The sequence below is a fragment of the Otolemur garnettii genome, unplaced genomic scaffold, assembly GCF_000181295.1.
Source record: "Otolemur garnettii isolate 467f Iridium unplaced genomic scaffold, OtoGar3 scaffold00185, whole genome shotgun sequence".
NCBI classification, from domain to species: Eukaryota; Metazoa; Chordata; class Mammalia; order Primates; family Galagidae; genus Otolemur; species Otolemur garnettii.
This window is the reverse complement of record NW_003852580.1, coordinates 2122555-2134580: the sequence shown is the minus strand read 5'-3', so window position 1 is coordinate 2134580 and position 12026 is coordinate 2122555. Positions and strand designations below refer to the sequence as shown.

At 56.9% G+C, this 12026-nt stretch overlaps 2 protein-coding genes across 2 annotated transcripts; one reads left to right on the top strand and one right to left on the bottom strand.

The window, feature by feature from the left end:
• The first annotated feature begins 747 nt into the window (after positions 1–747).
• On the top strand, positions 748–2634 carry APRT (adenine phosphoribosyltransferase). The gene is made up of 5 exons (XM_003800801.3): positions 748–871; positions 946–1052; positions 1369–1502; positions 1699–1777; positions 1970–2634. The coding sequence occupies exons 1-5, from the start codon at positions 792–794 to the stop codon at positions 2110–2112; spliced, it is 543 nt and encodes a 180-aa protein (XP_003800849.1). The 5' UTR covers positions 748–791; the 3' UTR covers positions 2113–2634.
• A 753-nt stretch (positions 2635–3387) lies between these two features.
• On the bottom strand, positions 3388–7695 carry CDT1 (chromatin licensing and DNA replication factor 1). Its single transcript, XM_003800829.3, has 10 exons — positions 7459–7695; positions 7009–7152; positions 6787–6932; positions 6301–6498; positions 6073–6218; positions 5829–5929; positions 5179–5367; positions 4661–4798; positions 4389–4590; positions 3388–3853 (listed from the first exon to the last, which is right to left on the bottom strand). The coding sequence occupies exons 1-10, from the start codon at positions 7693–7695 to the stop codon at positions 3690–3692; spliced, it is 1665 nt and encodes a 554-aa protein (XP_003800877.1). The 3' UTR covers positions 3388–3689.
• Between the last annotated feature and the right edge of the window lie 4331 nt (positions 7696–12026).

The following is a 12026-nucleotide window of genomic DNA, read 5'->3' as shown; positions in this document are numbered from 1 at the left end:
AGGGTGCCAGCCCCATATACAGGGAGTGGTGGGTTCAAGCCGGGCCTGGCCAAAAACTTGGAAAAAACAAAAAAATGAAGTTGTGCCTCCAGGGAACCCTATTCTCCCTGGGCTGCAGCCCAAGGCTGAGCGGACAGAGGGGCTGCTCCCCAGGTGGGCACCCTGGGGAGCCTGGAGCAGAGTGGTGCCTGCCCATGGTCACCCAGGGGCTGCAGTCAGCCCTGGGCGACTTTGGATTTCAGCAGGGCGGGATGCCATCACGGGAGGCCTAAAGTGAGGAAGGGCGCGTGATTCGCACCTCTGGCGGGTTACAGTGTCCCTGGGGAGGGGACACGTCAGTCCAGCGGTACGAGGAGCCAGATCACTGGTTAGAATCGAGTGCATCGGCTCGGCTCCCATAGCTCAGTGGTTAGGGTGCCGGCCACATACACCCGGGCTGGCGGGTTCGGTCCGGCCCTGGCCTGGGATCAATGACAACTGCAACAACAAAAAATAGCCAGGGGTTGTGGCGGGCGTCTGTAGTTCCAGCTACTTGGGAAGCTGAGGCAATGGAGCTGTGACGCACTACAGAGGGCGACAAAGTGAGACTGTCTCAAAAAAAAAAAAAAAGAATCGGGGGCATCGATAATTAAACGAAAATAGTGCGCAGATTTCCGGAGAGACGACTCGCTCCGCCGCCCAGGCGCCAGACCCCGCCCCATCCGCCCCGCCCCTTCCCGCACCCGCCCCGCCCTCCCTACCCCTTCCCGCGCCTGCCCGGGCGCTGGGGTCAAACGAGCGTCGCGCGCGGCATGGCGGAACCCGAGCTGCAGCTGGTGGCGCGGCGGATCCGCAGCTTCCCCGACTTCCCCTCCCCAGGCGTGCTGTTCCGGTGAGAGCGCGAGCCCGACCGAGCCCCTGCCCCCCGGGGCGCGGCACGGGCTCACCAGGCCTGTCCCGGAGCAGGGACATCTCGCCGCTGCTGAAGGACCCTGCCGCCTTCCGCGCCTCGATCAGCCTTCTGACGCGGCACCTGCGGGACGCGCACGGCGGCCGCGTGGACTTCGTCGCAGGCGAGTGGTGAGACGGGCGGGGCTGAGACGGCTGGGTGCCCGCCGGAACCCAGACGGGACTGAGCTGGCTTGTGTCCAGCAGAGGTCCGGTGACTTTCCAGAGGCTATGAGGCTGAGAAATTTATGAAATCTGGCCTGGGCTACTCCACCCCAGCCGCTCCCGCGGGAGCAGGCGTCCTCAGCCTCTCAGCGGGAGCCTGCGGGCCAGGTGCCCCTTGTCACTGTGGTGGCCACTGGTCACCAGCCAGCCTGGGCTGCGGGTACTCCTACGCAGCTGCTCCGCTGGCCACCACCAGCTGCCCGCTCTCATCCACAGGCTTGGACTCCCGAGGCTTCCTGTTTGGACCCTCCCTGGCCCAAGAGCTGGGCGTGGGTTTTGTGCTCATTCGAAAGCGGGGGAAGCTGCCAGGCCCCACAGTGTGGACCTCTTGCTCGCTGGAGTACGGAACGGTGAGGGGCCCGGGTAGCCAGAGGAAAGGTGGGGGCCAGGTCGCCGTTCCACAGCTCAGAGTGGGTTAGACACCCATGCAGGCTTACATAACAGGAAGCTGCAAGGGGGGGGGGTTAACACCAGGACCCAAATGGTAGACAAGGCTGATTTCTCCTGGAGGCTTGAGGACCACACTCATGTTTCCTGTCTCTGTAGGCTGAACTGGAAATCCAAACTGATGCCCTGGAGCCAGGGCAGAAGGTGATCGTTGTGGACGATCTGCTGGCCACCGGCGGTGAGGCTCCTTCTCAGGCAGACAGCCCAGAGTCCAAGGGTGCCTGGCCCTGGGATGCTCATGGGAGTGGAAGGGTGCCTCCCCACACATGGGGTGGGGTCTGAGTACTTCATAGCCCCCAGGGGATGGCCTGGAGCACTGGGGTCCCTGCAGCCCAGACTAGAGCCAGGCCTCTCCCTTCCCCTTCTCCAGGGACCATGCGGGCAGCCTGCGAGTTGCTGGACCGGCTGCAGGCGGAGGTGGTAGAGTGCGTGACCCTGGTGGAGCTGACTTCGCTGCGAGGCAGGGAGAAGCTAGGGACAGTGCCCTTCTTCTCCCTCCTACAGTATGAGTGACCATGTGACCACTCAGCCCTTCTTCAGCTAGGAGAGGAAAGTGTCAGCCTGGGGCAACTGAAGTGACCTTTCTGCCAGAGGCCACTGGCTACCCATCCAAAGTTTAGTCATACCTTTGGCCTGGGACCCTTCTGTAAGTGCCAAAACTTAGAGCATGGCTATATGGGTGTGATTGAGAGCCTGTGTTCAGGTGCTACCCTCGTGGCTAAAGTGCAACTTCATCATCTTAAGAGTTGCAGAGAGCAAAGTACTAGAGTCCAGGTGTTGGCCTGATAGGTCCTTCTGGAGCAGTGGTTCTCAACCTTCCTAATGCCACGATGTATTTTCATTGTTACAAAGGGGTTGGACCCACAGGTTGAGAACCACTGTTCTGGAGGCTCCAGGGCACGACCTTCCTTGTCTCCTAGCTTCCAGGGACCACCTGCCTCCCCTGGCAAGGTAGCCTGGGGCAGCACCTCATTGGCTAACTGGGTCTGGTTACAAACCCAACAAAAGAACAAGAGTAAATATCTCTGCTGCAAACACTGTCTCCTGTCATCCTGTGAGCCAGGCTCCTGCAGGCCAGTGCCTGGGCCTGCCTTTCTGTGCAGTGAGGTGGTCCAGAAGATGGTGTAGGGGCTGCTTGGTGCTGCCTGGCAGGTACTGACTCACGAGCAAGGCAGTGTGGGAGTGGTTGAGAACCTGTTCTCGGGTGCTACCCAGGTGCCTAAAGTGCAACTTCATCATTAAGAGTTGCAGAGGGGGCTCAGTGCCTATAGCTCAACCGGCTAAGGCGCCAGCCATGTACACCTAAGGTGGTGGGTTCAAATCCCCAGCCCAGACCCAAACAACGACAGCTGCAACCAAAAAATAGCCGGGCGTTGTGGTGGGCGCCTGTGGTCCCAGCTACTTGGGAGGCTGAGGCAGGAGACTCACTCGCTTGAGCCCAGGAGTTGGAGGTTGCTGTGAGCTGTAATGCCACGGCACTCTACCCAGGGAGACAGCTTGAGGCTCTGTCTCAAAAAAAAAAAAAAAAAAAAAAGTTGCAGAGGGCAAAGTACTGTAATCCAGGTGTTGGCAAGGAGAGTACTTCTGGAGGCTCCAAAGCATGGCCCTCCAGGGGCCACCTACCTTCCCTGGCAAGGTGGCATACCCCAGTCAGATTCTGTTCCTGGTGTCCAGCAATGACCCTGTGACAGCACTCAGCCCAGCTCCAAAGCCCTGATGTGATCACAGTCCCTCCTTATCGTGAGGTCACATGTTCACAGGTCCCAAGACTCAGGAACATGTCTCTGGATGGCCTTCTGCCAACTAAGCTCCCCTGACCCTGCACACATCCCAGCCCCATTCCCCTGACAACCTGACAGGTGCTGCTCAGCAAGAAAGTCACCTACAGAAACCAGTTTAATACAAACACACCATACATGAGACCAAGGACACAGACCCACCTACCATCAGGACACTTGGGCCCGCAACCCATGTCCAGCCTGATCCTCGGGGATGTAAGAAGAGCTGAGTTTATAAAGGGAATAAAAAGGCACAAGTGGGCTCTGACCAGCATGTCCAGAGCCTGTGTTGGTCTGCAGCAGCCACTGGGCTCATAGCTTCTCCTCAGCACGGGTGAGGACAGCTAGGCGCATGGTGATGCTAGCCAGGTCTGCAGCTTTGTCCAGCTTGATGTAGGTGTCAGTGCGGATATGGTGGAAGCTGAGCCAGTCGGGCAACAGCTCGGACAGAAGCAGCAGGTGCTTCTCCATCTCACCTATAGAAAGAAAGGTGAGGCTCTGTGCAGTTGGCACTGGTGTGACCCAGCCGTGCAACTCCATAGGGGTGCACTCTATGCCTCACAGTGGGGTGTCACACCCTGTCCATAAGTCTCAGGGCTGAGGGTTCTAAGCTGAGGTCTGTCTGGGGTCCCTGTCTGGGCCCTTGAGAGCTAGAGTGAACGGTGGTAGCAGAAGCCAGGCAGGGATCCTGCTGCGAAGCCCCACAGAAGGATGCCCCCTGCAGCTGCAGGACCAGCAGCTCTGTCCTGGTGGCCAGAGACCCAAAAACAAGTGGACCTCTCACATGGGGCCTGGAGCCATGGGGGAGAGGTTTTGTTCTGGCCCAGGAATACAGATAATAGACCAGGTGTGAAGGGCTGTAGGAGTGGAGGCCAGGCTGGGTGACCAAAGTGTTCAGTGTGCACATCTGGTGAACAAACTGTTGATGGACACCCCAGTCAGGAACATGGGGAGGGATCACAGCCACATAGCAGGACCATAGTGGGTGGCCCTGTGCCCTACCCCACCTACCAGGGCTCATAGAGGTGCGGTAGCTGCCCACCATCCGGGCACAGACCACTGCCATGGTGAGTGCTGGTTTGCGCTCAGACACAAAGACACTGCGCAGCACACGGGCCAGCTCAGGCAGCCGCTCCAACCGCTGCAGCCGCAGCTCCTGCTCTGGGCACCGCGTCATCTGTGCCAACTGTTTCTGTGCCTCCTTGGCCCGGACCTGGGGTGGGAGAAGGTCAGTCAGTGGATGGTAGGTCACCCCAGCACCCAACTGCCCATCACTGACTCACCCGCTCCAGCAGGTCCTGGGACACACCCTTCAGGGCACCAGTTGGGGTGGTAGGGGAAGTGGCCGGTGGGCTGGCCAGCAAGGCTGAGCTGCTGGGCTCAGCTGAGCGCAGGGCCAGTTGACTCAAGGCCTTCTCCATCTGTGGGTAGGACAAGTTAGAGGAGAAGTCTGTAGAGGCGGTGTCCCAGCCCTGCCAGAGGAAGCTCCTTGCCCTCTACCCCAGAGCCCTGCACTCCCCCAACCCCCATCTCTCCAAGCCGAGTTCAGTCACTCAGTCACCACATCTGGAGGAAGGCTGAGTGGCAACCTGGGGCCCTGCCCACAGTGTTATCTGTGCAGGAGCCGCCCCCTGTGTGGGGATGAGCAACTGTGTAGAGCACAATCTGCTATCTCTAGACCGTCAGCTGGGCATGAAGCCTAATGAGGTGTCAGGTGCCCCCACGGAGGCTTCACATGTTACATCCACCTTATGTTGTCCAGCAGGCCCCACCCACCCCAAAAAACTCCAGTCAGCCTCACCCTGGGTGACATCAGGCTGCGGGCCCGGGCCAGCACCTCCTGAGCAGTGCTGAGCTTCTCCAGAGTCGGTGGTTGGGGCAACTCGGCAGGCTCGATGTCAGGTACCTCATCCACATTGAAGCGTGGGTGCCAGCGTGTCAGCTGGTCATCGGGCACCTCCATGGGGGGGCTCAGGGAGGCCAGGAAGGCCTGCAGGAGAATGAGGTGAGCAGGGGTCCTGCTGGGTGACCCTGGCACATCTGAGGGCTGTCTGGGCAGCCCCAAGCATGTCAGGTAACCTCTCTATGCCCAGATGCTTGACTGGCAGGAGAAAGCACAAGGCCTCACAGGGCCACCATGACCCCCTCGAGCCTGAGACTACAGCCCTGAGCTCACTAGCTCCTCAGCACAGGGCAGACCCAGTATGTGTCCATGCCCACCATGAAATCAGGTGTCAGCAACAGCGTGCCCTCCCTACCAAGAGGACAACTCAGAACTCTGCCACTGACCAGGGGTAGCACCCTGGGCCTCTGAAAAGGGCAGTCTGTGGCAGGGATGCTGGGAGCACAGATAGGGTACTCGGGCTGGGCGGACACAAATGCCCACAGTACCACTGCCTCTGCAGCAGGGACCAGGCGCATCACTGGCCTTTGACTGCTGTAGCCACTCACTTTGTGGTGCTCCCTGGCTCGCTCCAACAGCTTCTGGCCAAAGACCTGCCGCCGTTGCAGGAGGTGGGAGGCCGTGAGCTGTGGGACTGCACTGCTGGTCTCTGCAGGGAGAGTACAGGTGTGAATCCTAGCCAGGTCACCTGGCCCCTGACCACAGTCCTGATGCCCAGCACCTCACACCCATCCTCAAAAGGGTGCATGGTCACAGCTGGAGACACCAAGGCCCTGGACCCAGCACACTCACCCTGATCCAGCAGTGGCTCAATGGTGAGCTGATAATCAGATCTCCTGACACCATCTTTGAAGGTGGGGATGTTGCGCTCCTGGCGGAAGCAGTAAGAAGCAGGATACACAGTTTTGATCTGGCCGACATTGTGCTCCTCAAAGCGCCTGTGGGAGGTGGCAGCAGATCAGGAGAAAGCAGCGCCAACAGCAAAACCCCACAGCCCCCACCTGGCTGCAGGCCACTCACTTGCGTATCATGTCCTGGACACCCTGCTTGACCTTGGCAAATGTCACGGTCTCTGCGCGGTTGAAGAGCATGCCCACTATGGTGTCCATGCTGCGGAACATCTCAGCCAACACCTGGTACTTGTAGGGCAGCACCAGCCCCGGAGGACTGGGCTGTGCAAGGGCGTGGAAGCGCTGGTAGGCAGGCAGCTTCTCACCACTGTCAGGGAGAGAGCCAGCCTTGAGAGAAGCCCCAGACCCCACACCTCTGCCTCTGAAGACACACAGCAAATGCCTGATGACCACAAGCTGTTGGCAGCACTTGAGGTTCTCCAGGGCCCATGGGGCGGCAGTTAATGACCCCTCAAGGTGGGTACTGGGGACAGGGCAAGAGGGCAGCAGGCTGGGCTCTGGGCTACCCACCCAGTTGGCTGCACCAATTACCTCCCTGGAAGGTGCAGCCCAGCCACTGCTCACTCACGCCACATGGCCACCCTCCCAGACTCACCATGGTGGCTCTGCATGGTGCTCAGTCTCAGGTGGGCAGAGGCTCTCAGCATCCTTCTTGGCTCTCAGTGCCTGGACCCGCGCCCCCAGCTCACGAGCTCTCTGTAGACATGACTGGAGCTCGGAGATGGTGTCCGTGGGGGGGACCTGGGGACGCAGGGGGCTGTAAGGTCAGGCATTCACCCATGGCAGGTTACACATACCCTTGGTCCAGCCTCCTCACCTTGTCCTGCGAGGCTGCTGGGGAAGACAGCTGATCTGCTGAGACAGTGACTTTCTGTACCTTGGTGCCCAGAGAAGAGCAGGCTCGAGGGCGGGGGTCAGCTGAGGAATCCAGGTCAGCTGGGGAGCCCAAGCTGTACGTCTGCTGGGAAGGACCCCAAGGTGAGCACAGGACAAGCCCAGGGTGCACCTGGCTCTGCAGAAAGGGGACCCGCTGGCCGGAACAGAACTGGACATGCAAGGGCTGGGCCCAAGTTCTTGAGGTTACTAATTTCTCAGGGTCTTTGCTGAAGTCAACAGAGAGGGACGCTGCCAGGGCTGGCCCTCCCCATTCTTGCGGACGAGCCGTGGGCCTGGCCCCGCCCTCCCCGCGGCCCCGCCCCGGTCTGAATTTCCTCCAGCTCCACGCCTCCCTTCACCACTCCAGCCTCAGTTTCCCCGTGTTGCTCACCTCTCCGGCGTCGGCCGACAGCCGCAGCCTCCTGCGCGCAGGCGGCGGGGCCTTGGGTTGGCCGGGGTCGGCGGGCGGGCGCGCGCGCTTGCGGCTGCCACTTGGGGCTGAGCCCGGGGCGCGGGGTGCATGCTCGGCGGGGCTCGGGGTGCGACAGGGCAACTTGGCCCGCGGCGGCACAGCGCGGGGCCCAAGGCGGCGGTGCGCAAAGAAGTCGGTGACCCGGCGCTGCTCCATGGCGGCGGCGGGAAGGATGTAGCGCGCGTTTCCCGCCGGTTTTCGCGCCGGCGCCCTGGCCCCGCCCCACCGCGGACCGCACCACTGGTGCCGGGGGTGAGGTGGGCAGGAAATGGACTGGCCCTGGCGCATGCGCAGTAGTGCGCGCACGCGCCCAAGTGCGTTGTTTACCCGACCCGTACGCCTACTTCCTCGCGACCCAATGCTCGTGTGATCTACTCTTGGCGGCGCGTGGCAGTCCGATCGCTGACTTTGGGGCCCAAAATGAGTAAAGGCCTGGCCGAGCGGAACGGTTAGCTTGCCTGGGTGCTACGATTGAAATTACAGCGTGACGGAGGTCAACGCACAGCGGAGCAGGATGCGCCTCGGGGGAGAACGCGCTGCGGCCCAGGAGTGGGGTCCGCACACAAGTTTGTGAAAATGCCAACACCACTGGATTACTGGATGGCACACTTTATTGTTATTTTTTATTTTTTAGAGACAGGGTCGCACTCTGTCGCCCCCTGTAGTGCAGTGGCTGAACGGCTGGTAGCAGCCTCAAACTCCTCCTGAGCTCAAGCATCCACCTGCCTCAGCTTCCCCAGTAGCTGAGATATGCCACCATGCCTGGCTAATATTTCTAATATTTTTGTAGAGATAGAATCTGGCTGTGTTGCTCAGGTTGGTTTCGAACCTCTGGCCTTAAGCAATCCTCCGGCCTCAAGCTCCCAAAGTGCTGGGATTACAGGTGTCAGCCACCTGGCAGGCCTGCACAGTGTAAGGGTAAACTTTTACCATATGTGACATATCTCAATTATAAAGGAAAGGAAGATGAAAGAAACTGCCTTCAAATGGGTGAGATTTTTTTAAAGTGTCGGTTCTAAGAAAGCTTTTATTATCTGAAATATAGGTTCTCTGGAAAACCTATGACCCTGATACTGGAGCCCCTCTTTCCAGATGAGGCCAGATCTACAGGGCTGAGAGGAGGGCTCCTGCTTTTCCATTTTTCTTTCAAGTTTTCTGTAAAGAGCATGAATTGTGCCCAATTGAAAAAGAAAAAAGAACAGAAACATCAGTATGCAGTTGGTGCTTGCTAAATTACCTTGAGTGAGAAAGTTGGAGGTTGCTGGAGAGGAGAAGCCTGATTTTCCCATCTGTATTTTAGAGTGCAGTACCTGGATCTATGCTTTGCAGATTATCACTGGGTCAAGTAATCAGTGTAGAGGGTCAAGACCCACTTTTTTTTTTTTTTTTTTTTTTTTGAGGCAGAGTCTAAAACTGTTCCCCTGGGTAGAGTGCTGTGGCATCACACCTCACAGCAACCTCAAATTCTTGGACTTAAGCAATTATCTCATCTCAGCCTCTGGGACTACAGGCACCCACTGCAACACCTAGCTATGTTTGTTGTTGTTGTAGTTGTCGTTTTAGCTGCCCCAGGCCGGGTTTGAACCCACCTGCCTCTGTGTATGTGACCAGAGCCCTACCCACTGAGCTACGGGCACCGCCAAGACCCACATTTTTAAGGCAATACTTTGTTGAAGTTTAGTTTTGGTATGTGTGCTCTGGGCCATGCAAAATGAATTTCCTTTTTTATTGTTTTGTTTTGAGAGTCTCTGTCACCCTGGGTAGAGTGCTGTGGTGTCATACCTCACAGTACCCTCAAATTTGTGGGCTCAGGCAATCCTCTCACCTCAGCCTCCCGAGTAGCTGGGACTACAGGCACCTGCCGCAACACCCAGCTATTTTTTTGTTGCAGTTCAGCCGGGGCCGGGTTTGAACCCACCTCCTTCGGTATATAGGGCCGGTGCCCTATCCACCGAGCCACAGGTACCGCCCGAAAATAGAACGTTTTAAAACAGTGTTATTTCTCATTGTGGGTTTTGGACAAGAAAGTTTGAAAAGTCCTGGGACAACAGAACCTCCAGCAGGGCACAGTTAACCCTTAAGGAGCCTTGACAAATGGGTGCAGACAGACCTCAGCACCCCCTCAACCTTAACTTGCACAGCTCTGCCTTGCAACCCTTACTCTTGGATCTCCAGCTGTAATAAACTGTCCTATTATAATTAAGGTGAGAATCCCAGCTTTTCTCAAAGGTGGCAGAAGTGATCAAGATGTCAGAGTGGAACAGTTAGGAGCCTGCTTTGCAGTAGAGAGGAAAAACTTGTAAAATTGTAGAGCTGTGATCAGAGCATAAATTATAGGCACAACCTCTCCCTAAACCAACTGCAATTAGGGGATTTTTTTTTTTTTTGAGACAGTCTCACTCTGTTGCCCCCAAGCTAGAGTCCCACAGCAGCAGCCTAGCTCACAGCAAGCTCAGACTCCTGGGCTCAAGAGATCCTCCTGCCTCAGCCTCCTGAGTAGCTGGAACTACAGGTGCCCACCACTATACCTAGCTAGTTTTTCTGTTTTGTAGGGACAGGGTCTTACTCTTTATAAGGCTGGTCTTGAACTCCTGAGCTCAAGTGTTCCTCCTCCCTCAGCCACTCAGAGTGCTGGGATTACAGGTTACAGACATGAGTAGCTGGGCCAGGCCAAGAGGACCTTTTAAAGGGCGGTGCCTGTGGCTCAAGGAGTAGGACCCTGGCTCCATACACTGGAAGTGGTGAGTTCAAACCCAGCCCCAGCCAAAAGCTGCAAAAAAAAAAGGACCTTTTAAGTCTTTTGGTCATAGCTGTTCAGCACACAGAGAGAGCTGTCTTCTCCCCTAGTGACAGAGGGGTTCCCCACTCTCAGTTTCACATTTAGAAAATAAAGAAACACCTGTTATCAGAAAGGCAGAAGCAACTGTTTCAGCATCTGGTTCCTGGTGCTGCCGTGTGGTTCAGTCCCTGTTCTGCAAAGATAAGCGGCTGAGCAGGATGAGGCCGAGGCCTTGTCGGGGTCTCCTGAGTGCTGAGGAGGCCCCAGCAGCTTTGTGTTTCTCTTGCCACTGAGGTGATCTAAGTGGTGGACTCGGCCACCTGCCTGACCCTAAAGCCAAAGCTTAAGTCTACTTACTAAGGAAAAGCCTCGGGCGGCACCTGTGGCTCAAAGGAGTAGGGTGCTGGCCCCACATACCAGAGGTGGCGGGTTCAAACCTGGCCCTGGCCAAAAACTACAAAAAAAAAAAAGAAAAGAAAAGCTTCTAAGTGACCGACATCCCCTTCAACAGCAGGCAGCTCTGCTCTCTAAGGAAGGTGGCAGTCCTGGGAGCAGGCCCACTGACCCCGACTAAGCCAGTGCAAAGGGGGTGCTGCAAGGTTGAAGCCCAGAGTTGACCTCTGGTCTACCGTTTCCCTCATCTTAGCTAAAAGTCACACCTAAGGGTGGAGAAGACATGTTAATGAGACATGTGATGTGTGAAGAAGCATGAGCACTGGATGGGCAGCTGCCAACAAAACTCTCATGCTGTGGCTTCATGCTGGCTCTCAACTTCCTCTCTCTCTGCCCTTTGAAAAATGTATTCATGATCTACGTGTAAAAAAAGAAAGTCTCCAGCCCTTTGTTTGGAGAACCAGTCTGGTGTCTTAACTGGTACTGCCTCCCCTTTGTTGCAGCAAAGCCCCAGTAAAGCCTTGCCTGTATAAATTCCTTTTATAGTCTCTTGCCAATTTGTATGGACTTGGGGACCAAGAATTGCAAGGTCAGCACCAGCACCTGCTCACCCTCGATGCTGAGCCACAGATGGCTGACTGGGCCTCCCAGACTCTGCCTTAGGAGGGGCCCCCTCTTCCCACCTGGACAGCTCCTGACTGTGTGGCTTCTGTCACCATCCACCTCAGAGGTGACTCCCAGGAGTCCTGGGAGGGAAGAGCCATGCACAGTGCTGCTGTCCTTTTTTGTTTTGTTTGTTTTGTTTTAGAGATGGGGTCTGGCTATGTTGCCCAGGCTGCACTTGAACTCTGAGGCTCAAAGGATCCCTCAGCCACCAAGTAGCTGGGACTATAGTAGCATGTGCCCTCACACCTGGCTGTTATTTTATCACTGTGAAATTATTGTACACAAGAGTTGCACTCACCATCACCTCAGGGCCTCCAGAATTCACCCTGAATCAAGAATTTAGGGCCAAATAGTTTATTTGGGAGATGTCCCAGGAGAATGGGTGGGAAAATGAGACCAGGAAAGGGCTAACAAGAAGTGTGTGCACAAGCCAGTGACCACTGGGAGGCCCTGTGCAGGACCCCCAGGATGCAGCCAAGGCCTTGTCGGGGTCTCCTGAGTGCTGAACAGGCCCCACCAACTTTGTGTTTCTCTTGCCACTGAGGTGATCTAAGTGGTGGACTCGGCCACCTGCCTGACCCTAAAGCCACACCACGCCCTCAGCATCATCACTGTCACCATCGTCACCACCATCATCATTGCTATTACT